Consider the following 16,574-nt stretch of genomic DNA (forward strand, 5'->3'; position numbering starts at 1 on the left):
ACGTTAACCACAGGACCTGTTTGTAAACGTAAGGTAAAACCGATTCTCATAATTTACCGGTAGGGATAAAGGTATCCATTACCGGGATTAATCTGCGGTGAAGTTACCGGAATGTCTTTGTAGACGTCGAAAGTGTCCATTGTACGCGACGCCAAGGGAGGACGACGCGACGCTATCAATCAAGCTCGAAGGCTAGACTCGAGGCCGCAGAGTTTACCCCTCGTGCATTGTTTACTAAGCTTCCGCGCAGTTCCCGTTCGGGTTTTTTTTTCTACTAGGGATTAAATGGCGGAATAAAATGAAAATATTACCGGTATTTTTTTAAATTCGTTTTTGCGTAAAACAGTTACGTTTACTGCTCGGGTAATGTAATCACTTCATCAGGTGTCCATCCACTACAAGATGAAGGAATACTTCTTTCTACACACATTCTTCATGGTTTCTTCGTCACTGCATCGTAGTTGATGATTCCGTTGATATAGCGTGCTTTGTCCGGCGGCCGTATAGTGTATGTACGAGTATCTTAGATGTCTACTACTGTATGACTGAATATTTCCAACGGATTGATTCAATGCATAATACCATAAAATAAGATGAGTATTTTTCTTTAACAAAGTGTCTATGTAGGTAGGTATATTAATTACCTACATGGTAGCAGCATGACCTATTTATTATAGAACTGTTTCCTCGAGTCAAGCGTATCAGGCACCATTGCAAGATTAGTAAAAAATGCTGTAGGTACTTTGCATTTTGTTTTTGAAACTTTATTTTATTGTTAAACAAGTTTATGTTTTTTTATTATTATTATTCTACTTCTCTCTTGTGAGAGTAATATTTATTTTAATGTAAATCTGTTATGTTCAAAATGTTTTGTATTCTTAAATAAATAAATAAATAAATTATTGTTTCAAATGAAATCCAATAGTCAATAGTAATGGCAGTGTGCTTATATAGAATACAGTATAGCACATTTAATATGCATTGTATGTACTGATATCAAATATAATAATGCCTAAATCCCCCATCAAAAATCCTCCAATCGACAGAGTTGGGAATATAATGATAATATTATTGTAACTGTAAATGAGTCAAGGCTAGACCAGGATGCACAGCGAAACAAATAAAAAGAAAGTACCGTTATCTGTTTCTGGGCGGACGAAGGATCGAAAGTAGGTACGGTCAATCGCTAATTTACCCTTGAGCCTTGAACGTCGCCTCTAAATACGATTTGCCACCTCTTTGCGCCAAAGCGTGCGTTTACAAATGTTATTAATAATTAATTGTTACTTGTGAAGCGAAATATTCTTACGTAAATTCCCTAAATCAGTGTTTTTAATAAGTGGAAAAGTGTAAATCAACACCCTACGTAAACCCATACCCTTCAGTACATAATAATATAAATTATGATTTAAAACCGGTATTTTTATCCAGAAAAATAAATCCGGTGTCGTGAAATCCAGTTTTCACTTTGGTAGTTTTCCCCGGAAGTGAAGCGAACGGAAGCAAAAGAAACCAGGTGTATTTACATTACTTACAGTGGAAATGCATATACCTATATGGTGTAAGTTGTAAGTGCAGTGTGCACGAGTATGCGATGTTATTATTTGCCGCCAGTCGCTTTCAGAGCTTTCGTATGAGAAGGAATTCTAAGGTAAAAAGCAAACACGATTCGTGCGCCGCGGGTATTTAATGAAAACTGTCTGGCAGACATAACATTTTATTAAGGGGGGACATGCTCGTCGAAGGTCAAAATTGACTTTTTATTGTATTTTCAAACCATGATCCTGGACACTCCTTAAACGTTGTAGATAATCTATTTATATAATTTTGAAGCCTTATTATCCTTTATAGTTATTTTAAACATTTGATGACTGCATAAAGTATTTTTGTTACATAAAATAGTATTCTTGTAAACCTCTCGCTCTAATGTTTTAGAATATAGTCATATTTCGGTACATAACTGTGCAGTGGTGTTAAGATTTTTTACATTTATTAATTTTTAAACGCATTCATAAAACCATTAGTATAATTTATTATTAGATATTTTTTGTAAAATATTCACGATAAAAAATTATATTGATAATCTCTGTGATCCCAAATTTGACAAGAATTAGGCATTTTATTATTCAAAAAATCGGCAAGATTAACACATTTGAAGATGACTCTAAAGATACTTATTATAAACTATGTCTTTGACCATTCAAGTGTGATAAACATCTTATGAATAATGATTGCTTTATAATAATTATTGACCTAAGAATAAGGTAGTGTTTTTTTGAAATACGCCATTTCTTTTTTCATTCCCTAGTGGTTAAACTACAACATACGGCCGTAGCCATACATTGACAAACTATAATTGAAGTAGGGAGTAAAATTATGTTAACGCGCGTGTTTGAACATGTACCTAACCGAATTTTTTTTTATTTTTTTTTAAACGGTACATGTTCAAACATGCGCGTCAATATAATTTTACTCCCTACTTCAATTATAGTTTGTCAATTTATGGCTACGGCCGTATGTTGTAGCTTAACCACTGGGGAACGACAAAAGAAATGGCGTATTTCAAAAAAACACTACCTTATTATTAGGTCAATAATTATTATAAAGCAATCATTATTCATAAGATGTTTATCACACTTGAATGGTCAAAGACATAGTTTATAATAAGTATCTTTAGAGTCATCTTCAAATGTGTTAATCTTGCCGATTTTTTGAATAATAAAATGCCTAATTCTTGTCAAATTTGGGATCACAGAGATTATCAATATAATTTTTTATCGTGAATATTTTACAAAAAATATCTAATAATAAATTATACTAATGGTTTTATGAATGCGTTTAAAAATTAATAAATGTAAAAAATCTTAACACCACTGCACAGTTATGTACCGAAATATGACTTTATTCTAAAACATTAGAGCGAGAGGTTTAAAAGAATACTATTTTATGTAACAAAAATAGTTTATGCAGTCATCAAATGTTTAAAATAACTATAAAGGATAATAAGGCTTCAAAATTATATAAATAGATTATCTACAACGTTTAAGGAGTGTCCAGGATCATGGTTTGAAAATACAATAAAAACTCAATTTTGACCTTCGACGAGCATGTCCCCCCTTAAGCAACTACCTACTGACATATTTTATATCGTCTCGGTCTTGAAACGCTTACGGTGTTTAGTTTTGTCTCTAATCTATGAAGAATTTATTCAAAGCAGCGGGAGTTTTTTTTATCATTGAATAATAAATATGTGACTGAATAAAATTCAACTAGCTACTAAACTATCTCTAATAAAATTAGTATCGGTGATTATTCGAACATGTAAAGTGTTTGAAAATCATTTATAATACGCGTTTCGTTATTTAAATTCGGTTTAGAAACACGACAAATGTATGCATATTGAATGCAATAGGTTTAAGTTTACAACAAAATATTGCATCACTTCAGTTCATTTAGTTTAATATAAAATATCTGATAAAAAAAGTGTTTGAATAAAAGTGTTTTTTTCTCTCTTAAAACGTGGTAATTATACAAACACTCGACTATAAGATCAACACAATTTGAAAATTATTTTTATATTGATAATTTTCCACTATACGATTACTAGTTAATCATTTTTTTCGCCTGCTGCGCTGTTAGTGCCTAAAACAAATTATTACATCATTCGTGTTTCTTTAGTTCGTTAAAATATTCTATTTCTCTTAAAATTGCGATAATTATATACTTACACATTCTAATTTTTGTTGCTATATAAACATGTTTTCGCCTTCAGCGCTGTCGTATTTTAAAGGACATTCGATTGCTAAATCTTGGGTACATTCGCATGGACACGATCCTACGACTCATTCCTTTTTATAGCAATAAAGGAGTCGTCATTCGTCCTTTTTTAAAATTCGTTTTAATGTATGTGGGCATAAACGTGTAAAATTTTCATCATTATTGTTCCAAATATTCAGTGATATACCATTCATCACTAAATATTGTGAACATATCTACCTACTTATTTGGTAGTAATCAAATTTTAATTCTGCAATGTAGGAATTGTTTGCTAAAAACCTAAAATATAAATGGGGCCAGTGCCCAGTACAGTAGTTCGAAGAAGAGACTCGAAATCTAGTCATTCAGAGGCAACTAATAATGTCCGAAAGGACGGTGGATGAACGAGACATATGAGTTCTGCCAAAGTATAATATGGTACCGCAACGCACAGAGGACACAGGTCCGTGAGGAATAGAATCAACATGGAGATGCAATAATAATTGTGATATAAAAATAATGTATTATTAAAAGTCAGCAGTGAAATATCTACTTGTTTAAATGTTCACATTCTTAAAAAAAAGATTAACTATATTGCATACTGCATAATATTACCATTAAGCATCCGTAATAAATTATCTGTAGATATAGGTTATTGTCACGGAATGACGGAATATAAGCTCTGAACACTATAAATAAGTTAGAAGCTCAGTAAAATTTTATTCGGTCGTCATTTACTGCCTTGTTTTCATGTCTGAAGGATATATTTCTTCAGAGTTTCTTACCAAAGAGTGACTGGAACATTCATTGATTTATGGCAATGGAGATTTTTATCGCTCCATACTTGTGTTTTGTTAGGAACGTTTTTTTGTCTAAAAAAGCTCTCGAAATAATATGCTTCTAGTATAAAATTATTCTCTTTTTCAAGGTGATCTCAATGTTAGGGGAAAAGACATGGATATTATTTATTAACATAAATTTCGAATCGCAAGATATAATATTCTCTTGGAAATGTAACCTCTAGAGGTGACTCAATGTACAAGGCGCTGGTGATCTTTTACGACTACTCCAGTGATAAGGAGATGAGCTGCAATTTGTGTCGATAACTTTCGATAGAACAGAGGTGAACCGAGAGCTAAAACCGATTTGTAAAAACTCACGGCAATCAGATGAATTTTCATCAAACCTCCGTCGATAGTATTTATTTTATTTGCCAAATTTAGAATTTTTAAATACGAATCTAGCTTGAAAAATACGCGTTTTCCGACACAGCAATCAATTGCAGCAAGACTTTTTTGTACCAATATAAGTATAATAAAATAAAATCATATTGATACCCAAGTACATTATTTTAAGTTATATTTATTTAATCTATGGTTGACATAAATATTTTTTTTCTCTTATATCATGTTCTTGTTTAAACAATAATCATATACTTAATTATTGTCTCATGTCATACTTTTTGGAATTGTAAATATTTCGTTTTTTTTAATTCGACTGGAACGCTCTCACTCTTTGTCGACAACAGTATGCTACACTAAATGCACTTGTGAGCGCGGTCACACTTACAAAATCGCTTCGACTGAGACATGGTTATAAATCAAACCGGCCAACAATGTTGCAACTCTTTTCCGCGCGCACAGGCGTTACCATGTCGGCACGGTGACGTCACGCGGCTTGCCGAAACGAACAAAAAGACAGCAGCTTGCTAAACATTTGGCTATTCTACCTTCGTCCCGTGTCGAGTATTTTTTTTTTCACTAGTGAAAGATGTTTTTTTATGCCAAAATGTCGAGCCGACGCTATGTACGGCGATACATTAAGTTACATGTGATTTGTGAACAAAATCTCACCGACAAATACGACGTATTGCAGTCGAGACGAGTTTGTGTGTGCGACAGGGCTAAAAATTACATTAGTAATTTCAGCAATATTTGTCGGCATTATCGCAAGCGTGTTATAAACGTTTTATACGGAAATCACCAAGAACCCGATTGAAAAAGAAACTTGAATAATGATGCGGTTTTTCTGTGAGGGAAGAACAAACAATCGGTGGCGTCGAGTCGTGTACGGTAGCACTCATTGCAGAGAAGAGGGCTAGAGACAACAGACCGAGTAAAGTGCAGAGGGAGAAAACAATCACGAGGGTTGTGACGACACTACTATACCCCACCCTTGCTCTTATTACCACAACTTAGGCTAGACTGTTGAAATAAAGTTGTTTCGATTAATATTAGTAGGTACGACTGGTACGAGTATACGTACTCGTAATATAACATTAATTACAATTTATTTGTAATGTCTTTTAATCGTTTTATAATACTAGAAATTACGTTGGTGTAGATAAAAATAGTCAAATTTTAGCTTGGCCATACGTATGTCTGCAAACAAGATCCAACACATACACGCGACATTTCAAAAAAAAGAGAAAATTCAATATTTGAGAAAAGTTTGATGTTTAAATTACATAATCACATAAATCATTCAATCAATCTTTTCTCAGATAATGAATTTTCTCAAATTTTCACACGTATATAGCTTGGATCTTGTTTGCAGTATGCCCACTTAGGTTCGTCACAAAAAATGTTAGTTAAATACTCTTCATTTTCTGAGGATTCAAAATATTGGACTTGTTATTGATTTTACGAAGTAATAATCAAGTAAGGCTAGAATGGGTAGAATTACGCGTTCTGTATGTACGATTTCATAGGATTGTTTATGAATTTATGATAAATGATCAAAAAATATCTTCTGGCAGTTGTTTGTCACTCATATTAATCTTTGATTCGCGAATTAACAATTACAATATCCTGCTGTATATTATTAATTCATAACGCCATTCATTCAAAATAGTATTTATCAATAGGTACCATAAATAATCAGATATCAATTATCAACATCCAACTAATTTATTCAAATAGTTTTACTATTATGAATTAATAGTGCTACACCTTTCGTTCAGATTTCAATTTATTTTGACAGTGAGCAATATGCATCGCACACCACCGTTGATGTTGCGTCCGAAGTGATCAGCGGTAATTATTTTTTTGTGGTCTTCATTTCGATATTGTTTTTTGCTTAAGGTGACGCATCAGTGAAACGCCAAATAATTCTCAACTGTACGCGCGACGAAATTTTGTACTCGCTTCGCATTCATAGAGAGAACGTTGAGTCAGACATACGTCACTTTGCTGCGTGATGGCGACGGGCCAATTAATTCTAAAATCGTGTAAAGATGACTAAAAACGTTACCCATTTACTTTAAAAAGAAAACATGTCAATGAATATATTATTATTGTTACTAATAGAATAATAAACAGAACGTAAAATAGACGTATGTTGGATTTATATGAGAAATAATATTTCGTTTGACAGGCGTCTTTTGCACCCGCGACCCGCAATCCGCACATCGCCTAGCAACGATCTTTTTAGACCGTGCCTCAACTAATGCATGGCCTTAATATTTTGGCTTTAGCAGTTTAGCTCGTCGGCTAAACTAGAAAGTACTGGGTTACTATATTACACAATCTCATTTAGGATATATTGCATCGCCGAAGATGCTTATTAATAATACCGGTGTGAAATAAATTGCTCTTATTTTGCGTAGGTAGTTAAGCTATTTCGGCACTATTGACAAGACAAATAGATTTATTATACCAATTTTAGCATGGTAATATTATACAGATAACGTTTATTTTTTTGGCCATTTATATTGAACGGAATGTCAGTTGTAGGTTTATGATAAATGTATGTTATAATGGGAAAATATACATGTTAAAATAAGTACATCATTTTATAAATGCGTTCTTGTAATAGGATACCTACATTTTTTTAGTCAAAACAGGTTCAGTTCTGAATGTATCAAGTTTTACAATATAAAACAAAAATACATGAATAATATTGTATCAAAACATACTAAATATACGTAATTGTTCGTAAATATACTTTGGAACGGTTTGTATACCCTATATAAATATTTACACCAAACAGTACAACTTTTAAGTCCATTCATAGTATAGATTACAAAGCATATTGTCTTAACCAAAGTTGGACATAATTATAGTAAAGAATACTTTCAAGGTGTGTCGTGTGCGGTCATAAGAATATTATAAGACGACTTATACTCTTGTGACTTTAATTTCAAGTTTTCATATACTTAAGTCGGTAACAATTAATTATTAGTTTGACCTCCAGAAAAGTAAGTTTTTTTTTTAACTTATACTCTTACAGCCCCCATTATAGATATGTACAAATTGTAATCTAGGCTAGCGAGACACTTTAATTCGTAGTACCTGTGTAATACATAGTATAATTATTGAGTTATTATTTTTTTATACCTACTTAGATATATTTCCATCTTATTAATCTGTTTTGTGGTTATTGCTAATACATCCAGTGCGAAGCCATGTATTTGACATTTACGCCGTCTATGGAAATAAAAGTGTGTTTGACCATCGCGAATAAAATCGAAGTAAACAAACGAATAATAACATTTTTGATATTGTTTTCCGAGCCTTTTTGTCGTGAAATGCGAAACGGAAATTGAGTTTTTTTTTATATGCAAAAACGTGACGCACCGGTTTTGGATTGATTGTATCACGACATAATAAAACACTGCCTGAAATATCTCGTTTTTAAAACGCGGTAATTGAGGCAAACATCGCATTTTCGCGAACGTTTTATGTCACAGTAAACAAACATTCATTGTACGCGACCTGTATTAAAATTTTGTTTTTATATACCTAGTTAGGTACCCACTACAAATACATTGACATTGGGAACTATTAGCTATTGTTGGGGCAACATAAATGAAGAAAAAACACCATTTTGAAAATAATATAACATCAGATAGATTATTCAACGGTGGTTAGTTATACAATAATCATAACTCATAACAAACTATATAAACCTCTCCCACGTGACCAACGTAGCCACGATGGCGTACTTGTTAAATCGCCCGTATCCGAAGCCGTATGTGCAGGTTGATTACGCATTTAAAGCACGTTGACACGGTCCAAGGACGATCCAAGTACACTTGGACCGAGTGCCATCCAAGTGACAGCTTCATACTAATTATTCCTATCCAAGCTACTTGGACCGCGTCCTACTCACCCAAGTTAGCTTGGATAGGAATAATTAGTATGAAGATGTCTCATACGAGTGCGTTTGGATGGCACTCGGTCCTAGTGTACTTGGATCGTACTTGGACAGTGTCAACGCGACTTTAGCAATAAAATTACATGTATGTATGTATTTTCAATGCGCGTTTGATACGGGGCAAGAACCCAATGGGTAACAACGATTCTCCGTAAAAAAGCTTTTAATAATAAATTATTGTACATATTATGTCCCGCTTAGGAGAAAAATTTGTTTATAATGTTTCTGTCCGACAGTAGTATGAAAAAATAATATTTAATGTTTTTTTTGACAATAATTGAGCAGTGTGTAATATTTCATTTAATTCTACATCTTTATTAAAAGAAGTATTAAGCTAAATGGTTAACAAACAACCTCCTTCGTCAGCTCGTTTTGCAAAGGTGTATGAATAATTTGGATCGTACACTTCTCGATGTTTCCTTTTCGAGTACTCACGCAATTGAGTCGTCCCTTTTATGCAAATACTGGGCGTCGCGACGGTCTTTGAGTACCGGGATTGGGAGGGGGGAGGTTCGATTGCATCATGGAATAGGGGATCAAATCGAGACGAGATGACATCACCGACCTTCGGTTTATTGGAGGGTCTCCTCCTACTCTGATCGAAGGCTTTCTTTTATACATAGCACAAACAAAAAAGGTCATCAGTTTTTCTACAAAGAGAATGAATAGACATCCACTGTAGTCTCGTAGTTTTATCTTTTTGACAAACTAAAAATCTCCTTGATATTTTGTTTTTCTTGAAATCATCATCAGCCTGGATTAATTCACTGCTACGCGAAGGTCGCTCCATACCCTATTGTCCTGTGCATTGCGTATTTCTGCAGAACATAACCATCTTATTGACGCCGTTTTATACCTTTTGCATACCGCAAGATGTCTTGATTTGTCAGACTTGAGGTTTTTAGTTATTTAGTTTTTAATATTGTTGTTTCCATTATCTAAGTGCCCAGCATGCACCTTTCCATACCAAACTGCGCTTCTATAATTTTCTGGACTCTTCTTCACTGAGCGTACATATTTTGCACGCGTATCTCATTACAGGGAGTAGTACCAACACACTGATCAGTTCACTTTTGAAGACATGTTTTAAAATCTTTAATTAAAATGTTGTAAGTACCTAATTGTCGGTAAATAATATGTTATACAAATTATACACATACTATTTAGTTTTTGATAGGTATTTAAAAATATTTTGTAGACATTTTATTTATTATGACTGAGTTATCGTTACGTAAAGTAGGTCTACTTAATAAAAGAACGAATAAAATCCGAAACAAATACATAATTGAAATAAAAGGCGATTAGAGAACAGCTTCGTTTTAACGAGTTTTCATCTCAAAAATGTCTAACAAATTGCTTTTTTGTAAAAAAAAAAAAAAAAACGTTTTCTCTTCATTATCAAGTCGAAAACGGGCCTATTATTTTATGTAAACTGTCACGCGATGTCTTGCGCCTAATAAATATTGTGACCACACGTACAGATATTTCTAAATGCTCTTCGACGTTAAGCGGATTATTTTGTGTAGGTAACAAAATACTCGTTCTGGGCAATATTTAAATTACTAAGTATCGTGAAACCTTATCCAATTAGATTTCAATAAAAATAATTAAGTACCTACCCACGTGGGTGTTGGGAGTACTGTGATTATGTATTCTTCATTGAGTTTCATATGCAATTTTTAACGTGATACGTGATTGAAAATAATCAATATAATTGTAAATCGAAAAAACAATGACACCAGTCGTCGTCATCGTCGGTTGACAAAGGCATGAGCGTCGAAGGTTTTTGAAAGGCCTAGCAATAATAATGTTAATTGGGGCTGGGGGGTGCAGGGTGGTACTAAAAATTTATTATTAAAAATGATACAAATTGTTTTGGAGGTATTGCGGAGATGTCTATAAATGGAACGCATACATGCGCCATTCACAGTGCATTGTATTGAATGTGTTAAAAATAAATTGGGTTTTTAATTAAACTTAAATTGAATTTTGAATATTTCAAACGTATAAATGGCGCGAAAACGTGAATTCCGGCCACGTAAAACCGGGGTTCCACTGTTCCAAAATGGCTGTTTATCACATATTATGTTATAAAAGTGAAAATGATCACTATTATGTAACTAAAAGTACTTTTAACTGGAATGATAATGATTATCAAATTTTATTTGATTGCTTTGTTATAGATTGTATTATTTCATCTAAGTGACCACTTTTCCTCAAGCGTTGATGCGTAATTTAACGGAATTGTTTTGGCACTGATCGTAATGAGAGTAATTTATTAAAAAAAAAACTGCCTGGCTCTGAGAAAATATTCTAATAGGTACCTATACTTTTATTATATGAATAGTTAAAATACGGAAATTTTTGACTGTCATACCGACGCTTTCTCCGCGGATGTCATCTATTAATGTACATACTAAAAGTATCCTATTCAAATTGAGCGTGAAACAAGTCTACTTAAAAAGTAATCAGAGGGTAATTATTACGCAATTTCGGCTCTACATTTCAATTCTTTCTATCGATAAAAACATAGGTGTGACTGGCGTACTCGACCCGTCATAAAAAGTGATGATACAGGGACTATTAAAACTGTATTAAGAAGGGTTCGGCCGTGATTAGTGTAAAATGTGATTGTATTATATTCCAGAGCTATCTCAACTCTTTTCTACTTTCTTTAACCTTTTTCGGGAATTTATTTTCCGTGTCTTGATTTTATTCCTGTTCTATTATCGGTGACTAATAAATACATCCTGGATACACCACTATCAGGCTTCCACCACGACACCTGTGAGTGGTTCACGTGCGACCGTGTGGTCTTGGTAAACCAGATAATATTAATTTCATTTAACTAAGTCGGTTAATTTAATTATACCTAATCTTTTATTGTGATGGTCCCATAAGATCTCGATATACGAACCTTGTTCATTCAACTATTCAACCTCGAATAGTCCCAGGGTGAGAGAGATTGATCATTTCGTCTTGTAGCCTTGATAATGATGTTGCAACCGAAGTATAGCTATCGACTTAAAAACCATACTGTAGCATTTTATATAATTTATATTTGTCGATTGTTAGAATAACCTTTTGCTTCAGATATATCAAAAGAAAAAATAGTATAATGGTGTAGATCTGAGATACCGGTGCCGCCTAACCAAGAGATATATCACGAGAACACGAACGGGAATTATGTGGTTATGTATTTCGCAATTTATGGAAAGTATTTTCTTCCAGTGTTTATAGGATAAGCATACTAATTTAATGGCGGTCGTTTTTTCATATTATTATATTCCTTTATTTTGATCATTCATACACTGTCATAGTCGTCATGGGTTATAATTACAACACGTGCATTTGGCGGTTGGATTTTTTGTACTTTTATGAGTCCATTTTAAAAATCCGGTTTACAAAGTTTTGGAGATCACTGACCTATTCTATTAACAATTAGATGCGTGGGATGCCTACTTCACCATTTTTCGAACAACGTGTCGAACAATATCCCAGTAGACCTAGACGAACACCACAGATAATTATTATATGGAAATAGTACAAAAAGAAGGATGTTTGAAGTTAACGGTCTATTACGGACCGATGATGATCGCGTTTTAATTTTGTCGGTTATGGTACATGACCGGCATTTTTTTTTAAATTTACATAGGTTTACATGTTTTCAAGTAAATGTACGATTATTCATTCCTATATCCTTGTGTCACTCAATTCCAATGCAGCAACAAAAAGGGATATAAAATCTTTTTTTTTTAATAAGTAAAAATTGTAATACGTTAAGTTATTAATTTGGTTAACACAATCACTGCGTACTTTTTAATTAATTTTTAATTAATTTTTAATTACCACATTTAAATAACATGCTAATTGCATCGAATGGCCGTTTAACGAGGACACGGCAGCCGTGTCGTCCGCGTCGAACGAGCTAAGGTTAAGTGATCCTTTTCCGATAATTGGGGTTGAGAAACATCGACCGCAAAAAGAGGTCGGTCGATACTGACCAGAAAAATACAAGTGCCGTCGGCAGACATGTCAATTCTTTTTTTAAGAACGATGTTTCACATTTTTGTCAGTATCGGCCGCATTTTGCGGCTGGTGTATTTCGACCCTTAAATTAAAAACATATTTGTGTAACTAACATTTAGTACTGTCATTAATTTGTATAGTGGCACGTTTTCAATTACATAAGATAATACTAATGAAAGCAAACACATAAAAGAATAAAAGTTGTCTGTGTCTTGTATGTTATTTATTGGTATCTTTTTGTGACCGTTGTTAGATCGTAAATTATAATATTTGTATTAAAAATATTAGTGTTTTTATCGCGTTGATGTGATGTTTATTGAAATCAAAATCGGCTTGTGCAATACAGATTTTAATATTATGTAATTACCTATGTATTTCCGTTAAATCCAATCAAAATCACGAATCCGCCGGTCAAAACTCCAAAATAACACGTATTTTAAACCGCAAATTGAAGCTATTAAAAGGCTTAATCGTCCGCGTGTATTTATTAACGGTTATGCATAAATTTTGTAATACTACATAATATTGTATCGCTAAAATGGCGCCGCGGGCATTCAAATTTGGAATTCCGTCTCGAAAATATTATCCTCGCCGGGCGCAGCTGAATTCTGCACTGTCAAATATTTGGACAAGCGGTTTGCGGCCGGGAGAGCAATAATTCTACATACCGACTGTCATCGATCGCACATCACCTTGCTAACTTGTTGATATAAAAGAGTTTAAAAAATGCGACACGTCTATGCACCCACGACCGCATAACGTGTGCTAAGTTTTTTTTTCATTTAGTGTGTACTATCATAACCGGTCTAACAATCTCGTTTGAACCATCTTTGGAATGTCTTATATATTAACTTATTAATAAACGTATTATACTTATTATGGACTATTTCACTATGAGTCCCGTTTATCTTTCTGTTGTTTTGACGATCTGCCGGGAGAACGTATTCCGAGCAATACGTTGTATCCTAAACTTTGCAAAGTCAAACCCAAACGCATCAATTTGTGATTCCCACCGGATTCGGGGAGACCTGGGGCTCCACGGAAATTAGCCAAATCTTTAACGGGACCTATTTTATTTTAAACAATAAAGTATTTTTAGGTTTAAAATGAAAATCGTGGATTCTAGTTGTTCGTAATGAAAGACACCGCCTTCATGCTATCTTTATTTTATTTCTGTCAAAGCTTTTAAAATTTGAACGACAAAGTTATAGTCATTTGTCATTTATTTTATGCATGAATTTCGTCGTTTCCGTTTGCGCATCGATAAGTAAACATAATATGAAAAACTGACTAAAATACGCATTGGCTATGTCGTCATTATTTGCTATTATTATATATAAGTAAGTACTTAAGTACCTAAGCATATATTTATTTGTAAAACTTTTTTATATATTTTTTTTAAATAGGTATACTTAATATATAAATTCGTAATTTCTTTATATTTCAAAGTGACACATTCGCGTGGCATGCAAAATCATCTCGCGTGCCATAGGTTCGCCATCCCTGCTATAATACGTCGTAATTATTGGTTTTAGGCAGTTTCGTAAATTCGTGTTTTGTTCTTTTTTCAAACAATGTCTTGTGGACATTCTGTGATGCATACAGCTTTATTTGTTATTTGTATTACTTGTCTTGTCATTATTAATTCCACTGTTATTATTAATTATACTTTATTATATCTTGACGTGAAATAAAATTTGATAATGAAACCTCCAGATCTACCCTCAGATTTCTGACTCACATAACCCGCTCTGTCGAAGTACCTTCAATCATAACTTTGTGCCCACCTAGCCCTCTTGATTGTTAATGAACTGCATATCTAAAAAAATAGCATATGGAGTATATTGTTACTTACTCGTATTATTATGCTTTGTCATGAATTTTATTCTTCTATTGTGTAGTATTTATCTAATTATATTATCTTTACGAATGTGTTCGTCAATCTTGTCCACTTTGAGCCGCCGTTAAGTTTTCTTCTGTGTTCCTAATCTCACCTAAGTGTTGTTTTTTTATTATGTTAACCTGGTATACAGATTGCGACATGCATGTAACCAGAATACTATATAATGTGCAATCTTAAACTTATACCAATTTAAGGCCATGCATTAGTTGAGGCACGGTCTAAAAAGATCGTTGCCAGGCGATGCGCGGACTGCGGGTCGCGGGTGCAAATGACACCTGTCAAACGAAATATTATTTGTCATATAAATCCAACATACGTTCATTTTATGTTCTGTTTATTGTTCTATTAGTAACAATAATAATATATTCATTGACATGTTTTCTTTTTAAAGTAAATGGGTATTGTTTTTAGTCATCTTTACACGATTTTAGAATTAATTGACCCGTCGCCATCACGCAGCAAAGTGACGTGCTTCCGACTCGAGATTCTCTCAGTGAATGGCAGCGAGTCCAAAATTTCGTCGCGCCTACAGTTGGAAATTATTTGGCGTTTCACTGATGCGTCACCTTAATGCATTCAACTAAATTCTACAATTTACTTAACTGAACCGAAAACCTTATCAGATTTAGAATTTCCGCATATTGTGCTGCCGAATTTGTATTCGATGACAAATAAGCCTTAAAGTAAAGACGACATAGTAAAAATGATTCGTCTTATTTCGTCTGATCTTACAGTTTCTTGGACTAATAATTAATTGTCTCATTCTGCTTGCATAACAAACGTATGTTTAACATCTCGATTTTCTTTTTGTTCCAGGATTTTTCCACGAAGAAGATGGCAAGACATTTCCTATCGGGACTTGCGTTAGTCCTTCTCGCTTCCCAGGCAGTATTTAGCGAAGATGGAGTCGGCATCCAGTCACGTTTTGGTCAGATCATCACGTCCAGCACACTCCAGTGGGTCGCAGGAACTGGGAATCCTAATCAACTCCACAACACTGTCGTTGGAGGAATCGAACGAGTTGCTGGAGGTGAGAATTGAGATTTATTAAACAAACATATCCACTTCAGTTAGAGAATATATAATTAGTTGCTCCAGAATTTGGATTTATGTAGAGTAATTTTCAGAATTCAGGAAACATACATTTTTTTTAAATGCATATGTGATGGGCGTATAATGTTATACATCAGTTTAAGAGCCATACATCAGTGAAACGGCAAATAATTTTCAACAATAGGTGGAACGAAATTTCGCACTCGTTGCCAATTGGAGAGAGGTAGCGAGATGTGAGCACGTCAAGTTGTTTTGTGACGGCGTCGGAGGAATATACTCTTAAATCGTGTAAAGATGACTAAAAATCGTCACGCATGTACTCGAAAAAGAAAACATGTCAATGAATATATTATTATTATTACTAATATAACAAAAAACTTAACATTAAATGGACGCATGTTGAATTTTTATGACAAATTATGTTTTGTTCCGCACGCGTCGTTTGCACAATCTGCGTGTCGCGTAGTCACGATATTTTTAGACCGTGCCTCAGCTGAAGTATAGCCTTAATAATAACGGTATTCCCCTCTTACACATTCATTTTGACTGACCGTTATTCATGTTTTAAATGTTTTAATTTTTAGTATCTTCAATATTCACCTACGTCTATGATGTTGACTTTATTTCCATAAAACAAGTGTCGAAACAGACGAAACACGTATCCTATTCTATAATA

General features: G+C 33.7%; 2 protein-coding genes across 3 annotated transcripts in view; one reads left to right on the plus strand and one right to left on the minus strand.

Moving 5' to 3' along the window:
- Miga (mitoguardin) overlaps positions 1 to 16,574 on the minus strand; it is a 325,947-nt gene that overhangs the window by 109,335 nt on the left and 200,038 nt on the right. The gene's annotated exons all lie outside the window — the stretch shown is intronic.
- Positions 1 to 16,574, plus strand: part of uzip (beta-pore-forming protein unzipped) — a 101,794-nt gene that overhangs the window by 83,162 nt on the left and 2,058 nt on the right. For both annotated transcript variants that reach the window (XM_085956135.1, XM_085956136.1), the window contains exon 2: positions 15,662 to 15,875. In XM_085956135.1, the coding sequence (XP_085812261.1) occupies positions 15,680 to 15,875 (196 nt within the window). In that variant the 5' untranslated portion in view covers positions 15,662 to 15,679. The remainder of the gene's footprint in view (positions 1 to 15,661; positions 15,876 to 16,574) is intronic.

This window comes from Rhyacophila brunnea, unplaced genomic scaffold, assembly GCF_057557595.1.
Source record: "Rhyacophila brunnea isolate RB1 unplaced genomic scaffold, BYU_Rbru_1.0 scaffold_5, whole genome shotgun sequence".
In the NCBI taxonomy this organism is placed as follows: Eukaryota; Metazoa; Arthropoda; class Insecta; order Trichoptera; family Rhyacophilidae; genus Rhyacophila; species Rhyacophila brunnea.